The 21,899-nt window shown below is 34.0% G+C and overlaps 1 protein-coding gene across 1 annotated transcript in view; it reads right to left on the minus strand.

Moving 5' to 3' along the window:
* Positions 1 to 694: 694 nt before the first annotated feature.
* Positions 695 to 21,899, minus strand: part of LOC129216597 (acetoacetyl-CoA synthetase-like) — a 53,755-nt gene continuing 32,550 nt past the window's right edge. Inside the window, exons 10-19 of the mRNA XM_054850813.1 lie at positions 18,395 to 18,472; positions 15,586 to 15,775; positions 12,458 to 12,501; positions 12,096 to 12,219; positions 8,883 to 8,996; positions 7,484 to 7,609; positions 6,074 to 6,143; positions 5,188 to 5,246; positions 4,905 to 5,107; positions 695 to 866 (exon numbers count right to left, since the gene is read on the minus strand). Coding sequence (XP_054706788.1) covers positions 732 to 866; positions 4,905 to 5,107; positions 5,188 to 5,246; positions 6,074 to 6,143; positions 7,484 to 7,609; positions 8,883 to 8,996; positions 12,096 to 12,219; positions 12,458 to 12,501; positions 15,586 to 15,775; positions 18,395 to 18,472 — 1,143 coding nt within the window. The 3' untranslated portion in view covers positions 695 to 731. The remainder of the gene's footprint in view (positions 867 to 4,904; positions 5,108 to 5,187; positions 5,247 to 6,073; positions 6,144 to 7,483; positions 7,610 to 8,882; positions 8,997 to 12,095; positions 12,220 to 12,457; positions 12,502 to 15,585; positions 15,776 to 18,394; positions 18,473 to 21,899) is intronic.

Consider the following 21,899-nt stretch of genomic DNA (forward strand, 5'->3'; position numbering starts at 1 on the left):
GCCTGGTCCAAGCTGAAAAAGGAACCGGAACATCAAGGACTGTCAAGTGAGAACAATAAGCAATCGTGATTGCTCAAAAATAACCCCTTTAGAATGAGTATATCCTGTACATTGATTCTATCTGGGAAAAATCATATTTCGGATGGATTTCATCGATTGAATATTAGTGCCTTTAACTCAATCTGAATTATTGTCAGTTTTCCACGAGATGACACTTCGGCCTGCCTTCTCGAATGCTGAGTTCCATTTTACGCAGCGGGTGACCGGTAAACATGTTCGCGCGCTTCTAAATGAGACAATCAGACAACCTTAACTTGGGCGTGCATTTTAATGTGCAAAAAGTCTTAGTGTTCTTTACATCACTTGCTTCACTTGTCTGTTGACATTTTAGATATTCTTACATTTTAAAATCTGCTGCTTTTACAACAATATGCTATGATCCGAATATACTTTCTGCTGAAAACAGCGAAATAGAATCATCGGATACCACGTGACGAAGGCGGAGTCAAGTGCCATTTCTTGGAAAGCTGACAATAGTTAAAATGCAAAATCAGCGTAAAGCTACACATATAAAACTCAACAAGTTTTACTTTTGTTAGTATCTTCGAAATTTTATTTTATTTGTGTTGTGAAATTCCGATCTCAAAGGATGGCGTCTGATTGTTAATAAACAACTGCATGTGATTGACAAAAGTTTATTTTGCTAAAAACACGTTTATCACATTTATTTTTTAGAAATCACCAAGATCTAAATTTCTGAAGAATTCCACAGATGATGGATTCAAAACAATTTCAGTGTTCGGCACAGCTTTCTTGTTGACAAGTTTCTTAACTAAACTGTTCAATTTCTTTCCATTCATATTGTACTACAAATAAAAAGAAGAAAACATTTAAATCAAAGAAGGTTTTTGAATTTAAAATAAAATGTTCAGTTAAATGTAGAAGAGAATCGGCTGGAATGGGTCAGCTACATTGACCCCGAAATACCGAAATACAGGGTGGGGCGCAGGAACTTTTTTTTTTTTTTTTTGAAAATGAAATGAAAAATTTTACATACACACTATATGACCAAAAGGATTGGGACACTTTCCGAATATTCACGTTTTTACGGATTTCTCGAGAAATAAAAGATCAATTTCTCTGTAATTTTTTTCACATAAAAAGTGTACTTCAGCCGCCATTTTGCAACAAAATTTAAGTCTGCGATTCATTTAAGGGACCAGCAACAAATTGAGGAATCAAAAAAAGGTTTTTGATAATTTTCCATTCTAAATAGCTGGGAACAAGCTATAAATTTCAGAAATAAGGTCAAAACCTATCTAAAACTTATTTTCAAAATTTCGTGAAAGTATCTCTAGTACTCAAGGAGATTTAAGCATTTCTGTCAAAAATGCAAATTTTTTGAAGGTTTTTGGCTCATATCACGCAGAGTTTTCCGTTAAACGTCACTAAACTTTCAGAATATTATTTGACAGCAGATTAGAGAAATATAATAATAAAAATTGAAGTTAAAATATTAAAAATTAAATGAAATATGTACGTTTAAAGCAATTAATTTTTCACTGCGCATGCGCGAAAAGTAGCAATTTATAACCTTTATAATTGGAAGCCCAGATATGTCCTACATCTCATAAAAAAATACCACCTTGATATCTTTAAAATTTAAAAAGTTATCCGCGATTTGATGAGCCGAATTTTAACAACTCTTGGCTAGACGAGGAATCGTGAGGGATCGTTCGCAAATAATCCGTTCATATCATGAATCACTCTGGAACGATAGCAGGAATGTGTTGCCAATTTGCGAACGACCCCTTATCATTCGTCGTCTAGCCAAGAGTTATTAAAATTCTGCTCATTAGATCTCTGATAACTTCTTAGATTTTAAAGATATCAAGATGGAATATTTTAATGAGAAGTGGGACATGTCTGGGCTTCCGATCATGAAGGTTATAAATTGTTATCTTTCGCGCATGCGCAGTGAAAAATTAATTGCTTTAAACGTTCATATTTCATTAAATGTTCAGTATTTTAACTTCAAATTTTATTATTATGTTTCTCTAATGTGCTGTGAAATATTCTGAAAGTTTATTAACGTTTTACGGAAAACTCTGCGTGATATGAGCCGAAAACCTTCAAAAAAAATTTGCACTTTTGAAAGAAATGATTAAATTTCCCTGAGTACAAGATATACTTTCACGAAAATTTGAAAATAAGTTTTAAATAGGTTTTGACCTTATTTCTGAAATTTATAGCTTGTTCCCAGCTATTTAGAATGGAAAATTATCAAAAACCTTTTTTTTTATTCCTCAATTTGTTGCTGGTCCCTTAAATAAATAGCAGACTTAATTTTTGTTGCAAAATGGCGGCTGGAGTACACTTTTATGTGAAAAAAATTACAGAGAAATCGGTATTTTATTTCTCGAGAAATCGTAAAAATGTGAATTTTTGGAAAGTGTCCCAATACTTTTGGTCATATAGTGTACCTAAAAATTCGTTAATGTTATATTTTTTTGTCACACAGAATGGGAGATCATGCTTTACACTGTTTTGAAAACAATATCGTGTAAGAGTTGCTCACCATTGTTCAGACGAAGCCGGAAGTTTTGGTCAGCTCTTTGGAGCATGTCGACCAGTTTCGGCAAGGATGGCGGTTCTTCAAGGGTTCGTGGATGATCGTTATAAACCCGCGACTTCAGATGATCCTACAGGAAATAGTCACAGGGAGCTAACTCAGGCGAGCGTTCAGGCCAGTTTATGTGCCCATTCCGATCGAGAGGCTGTTAGAAAAATACTCCTTCACAGTAAAAGCCCAGGGGGCTCTGTGGAAAAAGCTTAGTCTTCTTAGCCGGAGGTCGTGGGTTTGATTCCCGCCGATGCCCTGGGTGTTATTTCCTTCTCTTGTGTTGTAAATCTTTCTGTATGTGTTCGGCGGCAAGGCGCTTAGCACGCAGTCCTCTATGTATGTGAAGCTGTTTAGCTTATAAATAAATAAAAGCACAATGCTGTATCGACCAAAGCATGATAGCAACTAAAAGCATGATGTAACAATATTTCCCATTCAGATATTTCCATTGATTCTCTCCCCCCACCACTCTGTGACTCTCCACACTTTTTGCACGCCAAATTCAAAAGAAGTTCCCGCGCCCCACCCTGTATAATCTGAAAAAAAAAAAAAAAAAAAAATCAGCTTGTCCATTAGATATAGCAGATTAGAACAAAGCAATAGTCTAAAAAGCTGCTTAATCTACTGGACAAGCCTATGGAAAAATTAAACTTCGTTTTCGGCATGGAAGCTGCCGTTACATTCCTCACACCGTCCTATTTCCTTCCTTCTACTATAATACAGATATTAATCAATGGATAATTTTCAGGAATAACGAACTTTCTTCTATATCATATGAATTTATTGTTTTCATTACTGTGTACTAAGATCCTTCGAATTAAATAATTTATGTGAATTGTTTGATTTATTAGTATACAATGTTACGCTTTGATTTATTTTTTAAATTACTGACATAGCATATTTCGTGATGGTATTCTAATGCCAGTAATGTGCGTCAGCGATACAATTAAGTTAAATATGATCGTTGAATCAATTAGTATACAATTCTACGTTTTGATTATTTTTTAAAAATTATTCACATCTCATGTTTTGTGCATGTATTCCAATGCCAGTAATGTACATTAGCATTCGAATTTTAGAAAATATGTTAATTATTGAATCAATTAGTATACAATGCTACGTTTTGATTATTTTTTAAAAATTATTCACATCTCATGTTTTGTGCATGTATTCCAATGCCAGTAATGTACATTAGCATTCGAATTTTTAGAAAACATGTTAGTTATTGATTCAATTAGCATACAATGTTACTCTTTGATTTATTTTTTTAATTACTGACGTCACATGTTTCGTGCTGGTATTCTATAATGCCAGTAATGCACATTAACAATCGAATTAAGTAAATATGTTGATCAATGGCGCACACAAGGGGGTCCATGGGGTCCGAACCCCTCCCTTGAGCTCTTGCATTTTTTTTCGATTGATTATAATTCTATGTATTTTGTACGTACAATATAATTCCAAACAAAGGCAAGAAAAATTTCAGTACTAATAAATGAAAAAATAATATCCTTATATTTAAAGACTTTTTTAAAAAATTGCACCACGCACTGAGGAAGTTATAAATGAAATCGAAGCAAAAACTAGAAAACTGACTTTTATTCTATGATATTTTGTAAGCCTATAGAACCAGACTGGTGGCTATAAATTAATGCAGTCAACTCTCAATAACTCGAAGGCCCAAGAAATCGGCTAAAACGTTCGAGTTATTAGTAGTTCCATTTATAGGAAGTTTCCACAACTGTCGCCAGAGTTTGGGACCCAATGAAAACTTCGAGAGAAAGGAATATTCGAGTTATAAGCTTCAAGTTATCGAGATCCGTCTGCACACTGTAATAATCATGTTTTTAGTTTTGTATTTGCAGATTAAACTAGATTTTTCTTAATTATTAAGAAAATTATTTATTTAATGACTCTTTTTTACTGTTTTTAGTTCTCGCGAATCGATAAAATCAAGTGAATATGGTTGACGGCGTGTTGGGGTGAAATGTGAGAATGGGACTTTCGATCCTGGATCATCCCCTTGCAAAATTCCTGTGTGCGTCACTGATGTTAATTGTTGAATCAATCTAACGTTTTGATTTATTTTTTAAACTACTGGCGTCGCATGTTTCGTGCTGGTATTCTAATGCCAGTAATGTACATTAACATTCGAATTAAGTAAATATGTTGATTGTTGAATCAATGTTACGCTTTGATTTATTTTTTAAATTACTGACATCGCATGTTTCGTGCTAGTATATTCTAATGCCAGCAATCTGCATTAACATTCGGTACTTACTGGTACTCCTGGTACTTGTATAATGAGATCTGGTACGTGTTCATAAGAGAGGTCATCTTCAATTGTCTTCCGAATTTTATCTTCAACTTCGGGCGTGAGGGAATGTCCAGTTGCCATATTTACAAAGAGAACCACGCGTTCATCTAGCGTGGAGTTAAATTGAGAGACGCATACACTGTCCACGATGCCAGGAAATCCTTCCACTAAAAATAATTTTAAAAGTTGAATGTTCAATTCTCATTAGCTCATTTTGAACGTCCAAAGATACTCATAATGTACTTACAGGCAAAGTAAATTTCTGAGCAGTTGAAACGGGCGCCTTTAGGGTTCATGGTGTCATCGCTGCATAATGAGAAATCAAAGGAGAATATTAATACATCGCTCACACACACACACACACACACACACACACATATTTCTGTTGATACTTTATTCGGTCACTGATTGGTGTTTAAGTATTGATAAAAATAAATAATAAAATACTATGAAAGTTTTCTCGAATAGTTTTAGACAAGAATTTCGAATATTTCCGATTAAAAGTTTTTAATTTTAGAGTTTTTCTTTACTATAAACCACATTCGGTTGGTTAGTTCTATTCAAGGATGATGGATTTTTTGGCACAAGGTGCCTTAATGCTGCGTCAAACGATTGTCAGGGAGTCGAAGAAAGTGCCAAAAGAGTGGAAGTTTGAGGGAGTAAAGCACATAAAACCTCTAGAATTTTGAAAAGCTATGCCGAAATAAACACATCAAGTTTTAAACTTTTAATTGAAAAAAATCAAAAGAATAAACTGAGAAATAATTTTGAGTAATGTAAAAACTTTGATAACAAAATACCCACATTTACATTACAATGCACTATTATATTTACTAGCTAGTTAATAAAATTTTCAACATTATTCATGCAGATATGCCAATCTCTCCTCCCCAGCCAAGAGCAAAGGCTCCTTCTCTCACATATACCACAAAGCACTCCATGAGCGAGACTCACTGGCGAGACCCTCCAAAGAAAGAAATCTCCTAAAGCACTCTTCACTGCGCGTAAGTCCCCCCCCCCCCCAGTTGGGCACCCAAGATTCGTACAGATAAATATACAAAAACGCGTGGTGTACTTGACTATTCGTCAAAATATCTTTTATGTAAAACAGAAAACTTATAAAATAATATTACCTTCTACCATATACAATGAAACCTTTGGTTATTGGATTGATCCAAGTATCATCTCCTAAGTCCCAAGTTCCTAAAATTATCAAAATAATACGTGAGTTTGAAGAATGAAAGACACGAAGCAGTACATTATTTTTTCAAAACAGAATCTTGCTTGAAGAACTCTTATAAATATCGTGTCATTTGAATAGTCTGAGTGCAATTGGATGCAATTTTGTTTTGATGCTATCTGATCTATATCCTTTTACTTGATAGTTTTCTGATAGACCATTACATATTTCCGGCACTCGTTGAGATCAACTTAAATCGTAAATCTGTTACAAAATGCTTGCAAATTACACAGTTTTGTTGACGAAAACCAAATGAGCATATTCCAAAACTATATCAAAGAAGCAATATTTTATTTTCCATGACATGAAAGTAAAGTCTATTGTGAGTCAAATTTCTCGTAAAAAATGTAAGTAAATATACCTTTTTAGTTATACACTATTAGTTATATACTTTTAAGACAAGGCTGATTTACATATCAATTTTAAAAAAAAGGAGGGGGGGGGGGGTCCTGTGTTAAAAGAACAATTTAGACTGGAAAATGATGAGAATATATTCTCAAAAACAAAATATCGTATTTAACATACGTTTTATTCGATATTTTCAGTTATTTGACAAACTCCATTTTTACTTCCTTTTACAAAAAAGGAAGTATTGTATTCGCGAAAACATTTTCACTCAAAAATCGGCATTAATTTCCATTTTTCTCACGCCCGAATGAATGTTGAGTTTTTTTTCGACCCGACCACACGTGGATATATGCCTAGAAACGTACAGACATCAGAAATATCCATTTTGACGACCCTCGAGTTAATTACATACGAATTTTCTCGTGACGTCCGTATGTATGTGCGTATGTGTGTATTTATCTCGCATAACTCAAAAACAGTATGTCCTAGAAAGTTGAAATTTGGTACGTGGACTCCTAGTGAGGTCTAGTTGTGCACCTTTCCTTTTGGTTGCATTCGGATGTTCCTAAGGGGGTCTTTTGCTCATTTCTGGGGGGAAATCATAGTTAATTTCGATGTAAACTCAAGTTGTGTTATAATTTTTCCGACACTTGGCGATATATTGCCAGTCTTTTTGGTCGCCAAGTTTTGGTCGCCAACTTGGCGACAAATTTGGAGATTAAATTTTTTTTTCTGGTTTCAGTTTGGCCACTGTTGGTGATAATTTAGAGAGTAAACAATTGAATCACTTTAAAAATTGCCAATAATGGGGAAATGACATTAAATTTGAGTAAAAGGAAGTCATGTGATGCACGTTTCATCAGCTCGTTTGTTTTATAATCTTGTGATTCTGCTGTACCATTTTTTTTTTCCAAAGCAAAGAAAATATAAAGATTTCTCCTTATTATACTATTACCTGGATATTTTGTTAAATACATTTCTTTCAATTTCCTCTTTGGGTCATCACCGAGAGATGAAACCGGAGCTGTTGGAGCTGGGTTGAGCTGCACCATATCTCCTCTTTGGCCAACTATGTAATTCCCTGTATATGTAAAAAAAAAAGAGCATATTCATTCACACAGATAGCAATAACTTCTGCAAAAGCTGTTACAGACTTCATCTGTTTCAATAAAAAGTAGGTACTTAAGTTAGGGGAAAAAAAGCATCTTAAAATAACCTTTTTTCTATACCTTATTAGTAGAATTTGATGCCCTTTTACTTTTCCCTTTGTGTTGTTTCTCATCACGTCTTTTTTTTTTTTTTTTTTTTTTTTTTTTTTCTATTCAGAAAAGCTTTTTCAATTTGAAATTATTTTTTAAAACATGGAACGTTCTGCATTTGAGGAAATAAATTTATCTGTTTATTGTGCTTTTTTACATTAATTTAGACTTATGGGAAAAAAAAGGAGGAGATTCTCATTTACAACAGTTTCGTTCTTCTAGCCCTAATTTTTGAAAACGTTCAAGGCTTAAAATCTGTGCCTCAAAGCCAGAACGGCGTAAGTCACATTACGATAATTTTACAGTAGAGAGATAAAACTTTTTTCTCTGGCGCATGTAAAGGATGGGACGTGCTCTCTTTAAATCCTGGTAAAAAATTTAAAAGGATTTTTTTTTTTTTTTTGAAAATTACGTTTACATGGCTCGATGCGGAATAGAATTCTGCATACAATGCACTAATAAACAGAAAATCGCAATTTTTGGTGCAGAAATTAGGTTTATGTTTTTCAAGATTGCATAACTTTTGCACATTCGCTTTTTCTATTGAAACTTTGGATTCAAAGCACTTTTTAGTTTTTCCTTGATTTACACACACCTTGTTAGAGATCAGGCAAAAATTCGAAAACGGCTGATTGGCTACCACGATAAAGCGGTATCTACGTTCTTTGTAGCTTGTTTTGCATGCTCTCATTGCTGTTTCACGTCGAAACAAAATCTTATAAATATTATTTGAAGAGGTGGTGGGGGGGGGGGAAGAAAAACGTGAATTTAAAACTTCGAGGGACAAAACTAGTTCTCATGCGTTGAATGGGGAAAAAAACATAACAGACGCATTTGTTTAAGCTAACCAACCGGGAGTCCCAAAACTGTTACAAGGTCCCTAGCTAAGTAAAAGTTGCTTATATGCCACCCGCACTAGCTGTTAACGACCGACCATAGGACTACGGATTTAATGAACACGTACTATACTCGTATTAAGTGGATATTTTCCGGTGACAGAACTTGAAAGTCCACCTATTCCAATTTTAAGACACGAATCAGGCGACACGTGATCTACACCCTTTTTATCAAGAACATTAAGTTTTTTAGAAATACCTTTTCCATCCACCGTCCGCAGGTCATAACCCAGAGAAAAACATTGGATTTCGCCTTTGTAAACTGGAAGATTGGAGTCTAAACCACTTAGCATACCAAAGTATTCAGTTGTGCCTAGAAAGAAAATTTGAATGCACGCAGCAATTAAATAAAAAGCTAAAAGTGAAGGATACTCAAGAGATAACTTCATTCTGCTAACTATTTTTTATGTATCGGAATTATCAGATTAAAAAGTACACTTCGTATGACTTTGGTTAATGTCTCTAGGAGAGAAAAATGTAATTTAAAGAGCTAAGTATGTATAATTTTTAATGTAAGGAAATGTGACTCTGGGTGTTAGCTCAATGTTTTCCAAACTCTAACGAAATTGTTCACGTGAAACGTTTTTGTAGCTTCAATTTCATATGTTGTGCAAATAACTCGCTGTTGGAAGAAAATACTACGGCGTATACATCTATCTGCGTGTATATAAGTAAGGTCCCCCTTTGCCAGCCCAATATTTCTGAACTGCATGAGCTATCATCATAAAAGTATTTTCTAAGTGTCTAGGTATAGTAAAGTTGCCGTGCGCTAAAGAATAAAGCCACAAACATCGCTTCCTCATGGCAAAACGCGGAGTTAGCGTTTTATCTTGGAAACGGTGCAAAATTCGGGATACAAGTAAATGACAACGTTGTTCAGCATCATCAAATCCTCATATAAATAATAGCCGATGATCGAGTAACCCGCGTGTTTCAACAATGAAACTCGCGCCACGGCATGATAATTTTATAATATGTGTTGCTAATGTTTAACATGCAGGGAAAGGCTTCATCGTGACAAGACTGAACTCGATCCGGCAACTTAACCATTTTATTGGTAAGACCATAGACTAATAATAAGAGTAGACCGAGCTTTCCCAGACTTGCTGATGAAAAAATTGGTTCATGGATACATCATGTGACTAGTGGAAGGCTTGGCGAAAAATTTGGCAGCATGGTTGCTAGATGGCAACATTATCTATAGTTTGGCACCCGACATGTATTTTAAGACGTAATGTGTTTTCGTTATAATGCTTTTCCAGGTGCAGAGATTGAACTGTTTTTCTTTTAGTTATGCATTATTTTGACATTAGTAATTAGTTTTTGATCACAGTTTTCAGTAACATTTATTTCATTCGGAACTGCTACGTCAGCGTTGGGCGTGAACGTAATGGCGTTAACGTTTTGCGTTAACGCAAAAATGTACTAATCGGTATCTTAAATTGAAATTGTAGGTAAAAATCTTACCGTTTGTCGATTCTTTTTGGGGCACTTGCATCTTTAATTGCTTAGAGAGTTATTGAAATTGACTAAAGAAAATGCACAGTACTATCTAAACGGAAAACTCACTACATTAACAAAATATTTACAACTTAGAATAACAAATTTACAAATCGGACTCCATAAAAGATCATTCTTCCGTGTTCCATCAATTCTATTTATTTTATTTCCCGCTGGCGTTGATCGTCTGCTACGATCAACGCCCGTTGTTTCTAGGATATCCACCAGTCAAATGGTTTAGTTTATGAGCAGCAAAAGGGTTGCCATAGCTCGGTCTATTCTTATTATTAGTCTATGGGTAAGACTGTCATTTCAGGGGAATGAAGAAACGAAGAAAATAAACGCTATTTACTGGAGGTTAGGGTTAATCCACTTGTGTTAGGGTTAAAATTTCAACTATCAAAATATCACCTAACAGTCAGTTGCTTCGTTCAAATGCAGAAGAGCAAAAGCAATTTTCACCCATCACATACCTTGACGGGCGACTTTCTAGTCAAGAAAGAAAAGGCTTTTTCAGCACAGTATTGTTAAAAATAGTAGGCGTAAAATGCATTCCAGGTACAAGTCATCGGGTATGGTGGTTGCGTAGAATCGCATTCACACTCACCTAAACTAAACCCTTAGACATCTTTTGGTAAGAATACATCACACAATGTATGTATGCAACCTCTCCACCAACATTGTAAGAACTTTGAAACCGTATTACGCATTCTTATGCCAGCATGTCAGCCGCCATGTTATATGACGTGTAGCGGGATGTGCAGTCCCGTGTCCAGATGAGTGTGCTAAAATACACCATTATGTGCATTACAAATAGATGATGCTCATTTCTAGAAAGTGCAGTTTTGTTCAATGCGATCAAACAAAGATGCATTTTGCGCTTACTATTCTTAACATTGCTTTGCGAAAAATGTTTATTCTTACTGAATCGATGATTCTGAACTGTTTTGTAATTAACTTTTTCCCCAGAACCAACTTTTTTTGACGATATCTCTTGCCCTTCGGAAAATATTATTATATACAGGGTGTAACAGTACAGCGTTTACAGACATTCAGGGCAGATAGAGTACACCTAGATGATGGGATATCACGTAGCAATGCATGGTCGGAAACGCTTTCCTGACGCGGTAGTGACGACACAAATCACCAAAAAGGTGACACAAACAAGAGAAGAAATCATGTTTATTATCCTTAGTACAGCAAAAAAACTAAGAAAAAAGAAAATGAAGGAGCCAACGATCGCCATCAAAGTAAGTGTTCGAAATTACGACACCGGGCAGTGATGCCTGTCTCACATCTCCAGCGCATTGAAGATAGAACGTAAAAGCGAGTGCGACAACAAAAACCGTGTGGGCGCATGCACCGTCATCTAACGCTTTGGTTTACGTACCGACGTCTATCGTGTACACCAGAGAAAAGTTTATCAGCATTTTTGCTGCATTAGAAATAACAAACATGTGTTTTCCTCTTATTAGTGTCTTGACTTTCTTGTACTTTGTGTCATCACTATCGCGTCAGGAAAGCGTTTGGACCATGTATTGCTATGTGATTTCATATCATCTAGATGTACTCTATCTGTCCTGAAAGTTTGTAAACGCTGTATTGTTACTCCCTGTACATATTATATAGGGTCCGATGAATTCCAGGCAACTGAAAAAAACCTTGGCGACTAGTTCTTTTAGAGTAGGAAGCCATGTTACACTGAATTTTCCTAAAGAAATATGAAAAACAATCGTTCTAAAGCTCAAAATTGTTTCTTTGCTCCCAGAATTTTTCCATTCCAAAAACAATCTGTGTACAAACATATTCTACTCAAAGCACAAAAGTTATTTTTTGATCTCCACTCTTTTATATAGTCAAAAATATTGTGTTATGAATATTATTTAATTTTTTTAGTTACAAGAATACTGACCATAAGCAGAGCAGCAAAATAACCCAGGTTTGATGTCCTTCGTCAAAAACTCATAAGTCTGAGGCTTGCAGACGCTTCCCATAGGATAAAGTGCTTTTAAACTCTTCAAACTGTGTTTTTTCCGCTGAAAAAAATAAGACTAAATTAAATGGTTATTACTTCCAGAAATGAAATTATATAATTGGATAGTTTTAGTCTAAAAAAGGATATGTTCAGATGGTGAGAAAAATATTTAAGATTATTAACTTAACGAAAAGTGTTTGGTAATCTTTTCTGAAATGTAAAATTTAAATGAGTTTGTGTGTATAAAGCTAATCACATCAAAATAATTGAAAATAGCAACATTTCTTTTACTAACTCACCAGCATTGGCAGCTGCTTTAAACCTTCCACTTTTATACTGCTCTCTTAATTCATGCAGTATTTATTCTTAGAAAAATATCTGCATTCATAATAACTCCGAGAGGATTATTATGGCCATAAGTTTACTCTGTGCAGTTATTTTTCCTATTTTTAACGAAATATTGCTCAATTTTTAAGCTTTTCATTCTTTTCTTGCTTCGAAAACAAGTGTTTCTCAACACAACTGATCGTACGAACCAATAAAAGTTTTAAATGACGAATCAGTACTTCCTTTAGACTACCAGTTGAGAAACACTGTCCTAACTCCGCTACAGACCAGTTTTTGTTAGCCTACTTTCCCAGTAAAAGTCAGAAAAAGAAGAAAAAAGCATGAAAGAAGGCTTAATGCATCTTAAAAATATCGCGAAAAACAAAAAAAAAGTCAAAAATAACTAAAATAATTAAATAAATATTGAAAAATTTAAAATTGGAAAGTCGGGTATTGAGATGGGGGAAAATGTCTGTCGGTCTGTCTGTCTGTCTGTCCCCCCCTAATAACTTTTGAATGAATAGTCCGAGTAGAACAAACTTTTTTTTTGTTCGAAAGATCTCGGCGAGGACACCTCATTCCCATATTTCACTTTTTGATTTGAACTATTTTTTGTTCAATTTTGAACAGTTCAAATCCCTTTAACATTAGCGCCTACGGGGAAACTGAAAGTCAATGTAGATTCCGTACTTGAAGGCGGATTTTTTTCAAACAAATTTTGTTGGAAATAGCTCTTGACGCCAAACTACAGACCTCGACTCCGAGCATTTAGGGGCACTTGACTCCCACTCCGACTCCTATGCCCGACAATTAATCGAACTCCGACTCCCCGACTTCCACTCTGACTTCGTAGCTTTGGCAAAAATTTATACACGGAGGACAAATGACTGACTCCGATTTTTAGATATTCGACTCACACTCCTTTACCCCAAAATGAGATTGACTCCGACTCCACAGCTATGGTTTTGACTCTGAAATAATTATTATTGATCTGACTTGTCTTTATTTTTACGCAAAAGTTTTAATTTAGGTTTCCAGTTTTCGGCGAAAAAACTCGAAGTCATTTATGTTTCTACATAAAGATATGCGCAGACGATTTTTTTTTTTTTTTTTTTTTTTTTTTTGACAATGAAAATTATTTTTTTGAGTTGACATTTTATTGTTTTTATTTATTTTGGTAAGTGCATTAATTCATTTAAAAAATTGTTTTTGGCAACAGGGGAAAAAAGAAACGATTTTTTTTTTTTTTTTGATATGATGTATTTATTTTAACGAGCTTATTAATTTTAATTATTATTTTTTCGTTTTGAAAGCTGTCAAAGACTTTTTTAATGGAAAAAAGTGTATTAGCTGCTTTGTTTAAAAGTTGCTGCTTATCTTTTTTTTTCTTTTATTTTTTTTTACGCATCTAATTTTTTTAGATGACTGAGGAATATTTTATTCCTAGAAAGCAGCTTAAAGTATTTTAAAAATATGTTTGGAAAATTTGCGATTTTAGCTATTTTTGAGAATATTGATCAGGTACTAGAAAGTAGTATGGGTATACGGGAAAGTAGGCTTGTCTAGTTCTAGACAGAACTTCTTGTTTTCAAATAAAACTGGGTAAAAGTTTCATGTTTTAAAGTTTGAACTTAAAAAAGTATAGTATACTACTCAGATGAAAAAATGTTTGCCTTTTGTTATTTTGTCCATTGTTGATCAGCAACCTTTCATAATTAAAAGTTAAACATCCAACGTTATATTGCTCCGACAAAGTCGAATGACTTTATGCTCCTAAGCTCACACCGTTTCGAATTGATAAAAGACTTCATTGAAATACCGAAAAAGGTGTTTGCAATTTGTTTTGCAAATTTTTACAATTGCAATGTTGTTCATTGAAGTTTAGCTTGTTTGCATAAATTTATTTATTTATTTATTCCTTAACTTGAGAGTAATGTTTCAATACTTTTGTGTAGCTAAACATACCATCCTTTTCCTAAAGAAAAGATATTTTTATTTTTTAAAATTTATGTTTTATTATTATTATTAAAACTGAATGTTGTGGTTTCCTTCAGGCAAAAGTACCACTTTTAGTAACTGAAATTTATAGAATGAGTTAAAAAAATAACATGGACCTAGAAAATACTTTCATTTTCCCAACAGTTATTTTTTAATAAATTTTTTTAAATGTCCGATTTTGGAAACAAGGCGTGGTCTTAACGACGTCACAAATGATGCATTTTAGCGCACCTTTCTACCACCTTTCCACGTTATGATAATCAAGAAGCGAATTAAATATTGTGCTCTACGCTTGCTTTCAACCATATCGTTGCCAATACACGTGAGTAAAGATGCAAATTAAATACCTTGCTCCGTGATTGGCAACTCTGAATGGCGTTTCATCATTTGTGATGTCACACGACAAAAGCGTAAGCAATGAAAGCGCACCAATTTAAGTATTTTTTTTAAAAATAATAAACTTAAACAAATTATTTAAAAAATGGTCGGATCATATGTCTTTAAGCATGCTCTTTCAGAAAAAAATACTTTTAAAATTTTGGAAGCGACCCCATTTAAAAACGAGTTTGACCCTTAAAGCCATTAATGTTCTGTAATAAATGAATCATCGTTCGGATTAAAATTCAGGTCATCGTTTGAGCTCTTGTACATGTCATACATATTGTCGAGAAAAAATGACATAATCCTTCATAGAAATTCGCTGAGCCATCAGTAGTAGTAGTAAAATACCTACTAAGAGTTACATTTCAAAAAGTCCTTTAATTTTAAAATTGATGTTTCTGTAACTTTTAATTTTAAAATTACTGTTTCTGTTTCTTTTCACAACTTCTGGTAAAAGAAGCAGATAACTTCATCATTATACTCTCGTTAAAGAGCTGAACTCTCTTAGAATTTTCTTTGACATTACGAACTTCTTTCACACCTTTTTATTGACTTGACACTGGTTGCTGCTTTATGACTAGGAGGGAAAAAAAACTGACGTCTTCTTATGTATTTTTTAACATTGATTTTTATTTTTGTACTTTAAAGCAAAGTAAACGATTTGTATAACTTTCTAAATCGCAGTATGAAAAACGACCAAATAAAAAACGAAAATAATCACTTGGAATGTATTTTTTCTGCTCCATGCTTTCAGCTGCACTGCTCCAGATAAAAGTTGATGTGATTCCAAACCTGTCTACTATGTCCCAAAAGCGAGTTGGCGTCTCTTCAAATGGAAGACCGTCGTACATGACAAGCGTTAACCCAAGATATAACGTGCTTACATGCATATTCCACGACACCCAGCCAACCTTATAAAGAAAGAGAGAGAAAAGGTTAAACTTTCCAAAAAAAAAAAAAACATATGATTGAAAAAAGTAACGAATTATAAGTTTTTCATTTACTTATCTCTTTTAAAACAAGATACTAAATATAGTGTGCCTCCGCATTGTTGGCATTCGGCGAAAAAGTCAAAACGATCAAACTCGCAGGAAATAGGGAGGCAGTAAACGCGATCAACAATTTAAAATCTATAATGTGATCGTTAATACAGATTTTGGCGCGAGTTTTCAGTTAAAATGTATTTGTCATAACGAGACTTTACGAAAGAAACTTACTTCGTCAACGCTTGAGTATTGAAACCCTCACTTCTTCTGTTTCCAATCGATGTTCAAGTGGACGTCTAAGTACGAATGCTAACAATCCTCAGGGGCACTATACTCTTAACCATCCCCGTACTCTTGACCTATTACTTACTGTTAGTTGTATTGCAAAGGGTACCGTAAAGTGTGGCTACTTGGACCCGAAATTTCATACTTTTTGCGAGTTTTATCCTAATTGCTTTGTTAAACCCATAATGTGAACCGATAACCTTGTTTTTACCACCTTTCAAACGTTCTGCTACTACCTAAAGCATTTTTCAAACAACAATTTTAACTCTTTATATTTTTTCTATTTTAAAAAATTGGGTTCAAGTAGCCCCGCGCTGGAGTTAATTGGTCCCACTCAGCGAATCCATTAGAAAAAGCTGTAAAACAGGTGGTGGTATCAAAAAGGACCAATGATTTTGACAAATAAACTCAAAACTTACATTCTAGTGAGCAAACTATTTATAAAAATCGCAAATTATTTCCATAAATGAGTGTAAAATCAACATATACATAAAAACATATTTTTAGGCTAACATAATTTTTCAAATAGAAACATAATCTAACTACAGCTAAAACCAGTTGAAATGCTCGTTATTTAAACATTAAAAAGAATGAAAAACCCTTAATTTAATGTCTTGGGTGGATTTTTTTTCTCTAATATTATTTAATACCTGCTCTTCCTAGCTACTAAATATTACTACAGGATGCCCAGGCTTGTTTTGTGAACGATCTTTTAATTTCCTTTTTAGAGTTGATATACTTTGGTCAAAATGGGCTGATGCCACTCTCTAAGACATTTCTCCGGAATAAGTTGAATCTTTACACAACTGTAATTTTTCCTCTTAATAATCCGCATTATTTCCTACATCAAGGGGTTGTCTTTTACTTTCGGACCCTTTTCGTCCCCAGATTTGTAAAAGACAGGTATAAATAGTAATTAACTTCTTTAATTTAAAAGATTACAAACTTTACTTAACATAATTTAGTGATGAAATATGGTTTGGGGCTGTTTGAACATTGGGTTCAAGTAGCCCCATTTTAAGACAACCAGTGCACTTTTACTAACTTATATTAGTTACTGTGTTAATTATATAGCTGTAAACTTAATAAATAATTAAAACACTGTTATTTTATCAAGAAATAGAATGCAAACATAAAACTGTCTTGACCTTGATGATATCAGATGTTTCCATGAACTTACATGGGAAAGTTTGCAGACACAAAAACCAACTCTTTAGACAACTTGCAATCATAACCTCAATCAGAAAAATGCGGGAATAGCAGAAACTTCGTTTCATGCTCCAGCCTCTACCTAGTACTGTTACCTGTCATGGAGAAAGTCTATACATTGAGTAAGAAAAAAAGGAAAGTTTTTTAATTCCATACATTGAGTTAGATAGGACCTGGACGGATTTTAAACACTTTTTTCTCATGGGTTCAAGTAGCCCCACTTTACGATAGTGGGTGTTCGAAAATTTTAATAGCGATGTGATTAAATACGTAGAAAGAAATAGTTTTAACAGCAAAGCAATTTGAAAAGTAACTAGCGTTCCACGTAGTTTAATTAGATTCAATATTACTTCTTCAAACTTAAAATATTGTAAAAAATGTTCTTTAAAATGTTGTCGTTCTTTCTTCAAGCTAAAAACTGCAGAAGACTTATATTTTAATAATGATAGTTTATAAAACTTCCGAAGCTAAATTAAAAGCACTAGATAGAACGGCCGAAACTAGAAATTAATGTTAAACTAACAATTATCTCCTAAGCTCTTACATAGCAAAAGAAAAAATCCTTTCATGTCATTGTTATGCAATTTTAAGGAATATTTTACGATATTTACGCGCTCCAATAGCATTAAATTCTGTTACATTCTATTTTGTATTGACAACGGTTGCTTAATAAATTTATCAATTGAGTGTTTTCTGTGTAATGTAAATGAGAAAAAGAGAAAAAGTTAAGATAGTAACCGGTAATCTGCGATTACCTCTTATTATTTCAACTTTTCATTAAAAATGTGTTTTTTTTTAGATAGTTAAACATATTTTTTTTTTTTTTTTTGAAATGCAGTTTACTTTGATTCTACTGTGACAAAGTCAAGGTGTCAGTTTCTTTTAAAGAGTTGGGTTCTTAATGACTCGCGAAAAGCCCAGGGGGAGGGGCAGATAAGGAAGTTTCAACTATCCCAAAAATAATTTTATGATTATGTAAAGCAGCATAAGAAACTGTTAGATCACGAAAAAAAGACCTCAGCATTAACAAGCAAGTACATTGATACTTACGGGAGAATAGTTTAATAAAACATCAACATCTGTGCAGTCCCAAAGCAGACCGTAATCTTTTAATGGTGCTAACAGTGACTGAAAAAAAAATCAGTGAACTTTTGTAAATTGCACATTATTTCAAAAAATCAGCAAGTTATTAAATATTTTAATTATTTATACTCGTTCAAAGTGTTGGTTATAATTCAGATAATTATTAATTTCTTGTGGGAATATTTTCGGAAATTACATTTCATAACATTATGGTCAAAGCTTGACCACGAAAAGAAGGCGGATGACCTTGAAGCGAAACATCGTTTGTATCATTTGTAATAGGTAGCAGCTGCCAGAAAGCACCGAATAGTAAGAGGCATGGTTTCGCTAATCCTATCTATTCCAAAATAATTACAAACAACCTATTAAGGTCATCCGCCTTCTTTTCGTGGTCAAGCTATAATATGATCATTCAGATAATTTACAATACACTGAGGCTCGATTAAGCATTGAATGTCGATATACATATTACCGGATACACATGGATTAAAATCATTGTGAACCCACTTATAATCCGAATAAAAAATCCATGAGATTTTACAGAAGAGCTTTATTATTGATAATATTGATTATTAGTAATAAAATTTGATTTTGTTACCTTTTTAGTAAGATTTATAAATTAGAATTTTCCTTGGATATTAAGTTGTTAAATTGAGCAATTTCTAAATTTCTTCAAGTTTATATGACATTTAAGAATAAGAGTTATAAATGTTTTTTAAACACATGTGGTGCATGTACAATATAAAACTATAAGCGTAAAAAAAAATGTCAATAAAAAAACTTACATCTCAATGTATATTTGCAGAGCGATAAAATTGTTAGTTAAATTATAAATGCATCACTTGTCTGTTGCGTGCACCCCTTGTTTTTCCTTTTAAAGCTCACAAGTATTTCGATAGCTATTAAAAACTCATATTCACAACTTTTTCAGACAATCGGGTAAGAAATTCTGAAACTGTAAGGGGATTTAAATTTATATGAAGCCTAGAGAAATTAATTTATACTTTGTAGATCATTTTGAAAACATGGTACTTTAAAACTTTTTTATTTCATTAATTATTTAGCAGGAATGTTGAAAAAGATTGAACACAGAAAGTAAACTATTTTGTGAAATCTTTAGTTGATGTAGAGTTTTAACAGTGATAGATAATCAAAAGAATATTTATCTTCAGTTTGTAATTCGTCTTGAAAATGCATGCGTAGTAGATTTTTTTTTTTTTTTTTTTTTTTTTTTTTTTTTTTTTTGTGGGAAAGTGTGAGCTTTATCCTATTTTTCACATAGGGGAAACTAGGAAGACTGGACCCAATTTTTTTTTTTTTTTTTTTTTTTTGTAGAATAGTTAGAACGAAATAAAAAATATGTGTAAACAGTTCGTCATTTTGCACATTATTATGGCTAAAAATAATAACCTAAGTCTAAATAGAAATGGTACAAAACATTATATTCCTAAAGCCAGCACATGGGTCAAGTGTCCGTGGATCTAGGGAGACTTGACCCATCACTTAAGGAGACATGACCCACCTTCATGAATTTATTAAGACTCATACATACTGAAACCAAAAACGCAGGTTCGACGGTGTTTTTTGCTTAAATAAGTGATACTTGAAGTGACGGAACAAATGTTCACTCTTTAGGTGAAGTGTTACATATTTTTTTAAAAAAATTAAATTTACTGCACATAAGCAGAAAAGCAGAAATCTAATTCAAAATTTTATCAGCTCAGGCCTAAACAATATTTCATTTATTTTAATAAGTAACAAATCATTGGGCTTAAAGATCATTAACATTTTAGTTATTAGACAAATAAAAACAATTTATTAGACCAAAATATTTTAGATATTGTTACAAATCCTGTAAATAGTAATTATTGTAGTAACGTAACCTGTAAATAGTTTCCCGTAATGAATATACAACCCCTTTTCATTCGGCTAAAGTATACGACCCCTATTTTCTTTTCTTTTCATTGATAACGGTCTACGCATTTCAGGAAGCCGAAAGAATGTTGTGGAATATTTGAGAGATTTCTTTCGATGTTTATAAAGGCGTCCCACGTGATAAACAGGGGAGTTTCGATTGAGATTCCGAACTGAGAGCATATTTGCTCTGTTTATAGCGAGGCATTTCACTGTGTTGTTTTCGTATTTCGAAGTAAATACGTGTGTAAACGTTGAGTTTACGGTGTTGTGTGATAATTGCTTAATTGCTGATGAATAATTTAGCAAGTGTTGACGATCTTTCCTGTACATAGTGTAAATAAATTTCCTGTGCTTTTATCAAGAACTGTGTCTTCATTTCAAGAAAGTGGAAGTCGCACCGAATCCGTTACAATTTGGCGCCCAACGTGGGGCTTCTTCTGGACTTTCTTGGAGTAAGTGTGACTTCGGACATTTTTTCATAAAGACTGTTTGAATTTATAGACTTTGTTTTTATGGTGATTACTCGCGCAATGGATGACCAATTAAAACAACTTCTGGAAGCAATTAATGCTGCGAAAAGCGACTTGGCTGAAAGTTGGGCGGCTAATCAAGAAAAATTAAAAAATGATATGGCGGCTAATCAAGAACAATTAAAAAGTGATCTGACTACAAGTATGTTGGCAAATCAAGACCAGTTAAAAAGCGATTTAACGGTGGTGAAAAAGGACTTAGCGTCTAACCAAGAGGAAATTAAAAACGACCTTATTTCGGTAAAGACTGTGATGGAAAATAAATTTAATGACATAGAGCATCGAGTTGATGCTATTGAAGAAAAATTTGATACCGTTGAAAGCCGATTCAATGCTGTAGAAAATAAATTTGAAGAAAAAGATAGAAGATTTAATCTACTTAAAGAAGAGATCTTTAAGGACGTGGAAAGGAGATTGGCGACAGCGGAAAGCAGCTCTGTACAGTTTGGCACTCCCACATCGGTTGCTCGACCGTCCATTAAACTTGCCACATTTGATGGGAAAACTTCGTGGCAGGTTTACAAAACTCAATTCACGATAGTGGCGGAAGCGAACGGATGGGACTCTGCTACCACGGTCTGTCATCTTGCAGCATCCCTGAGAGGTGACGCAGCGGACATTCTCCAGACCCTTCCGGACAGCCAGCGCCTGGATTTCGCCGCCCTCACATCTGCGTTGGAGCTTCGCTTCGGTGAGAAGTGCCAGAAAGATTTCAGTCGACTCCAGTTGAAGTCCCGTTTCCAGAAAACCGGGGAAACCCTGCAAGAGCTAGCGGCGGACATCAAGAGACTGTCTCATCTTGCTTTTTGCGACTGTCCTGCGGATGTTCGAGACAACCTGGCACTCAACTATTACATCGACGGGGTTCGAGATCCGGAAATCCAGAAAGCTCTACGGATGGCGGATGTCAAAGACCTGAATTCTGCTGTTGTGTATGCGATGAAGTTGGAGACCGCCCAGCAAGCAACCCGTGTGGATCGCCATCCCATCCGAACTCTGGAAGCTGATGAGTCTGATTCCAGGTC

The sequence above is a fragment of the Uloborus diversus genome, chromosome 2 (genome assembly GCF_026930045.1).
Source record: "Uloborus diversus isolate 005 chromosome 2, Udiv.v.3.1, whole genome shotgun sequence".
Taxonomy (NCBI): Eukaryota; Metazoa; Arthropoda; class Arachnida; order Araneae; family Uloboridae; genus Uloborus; species Uloborus diversus.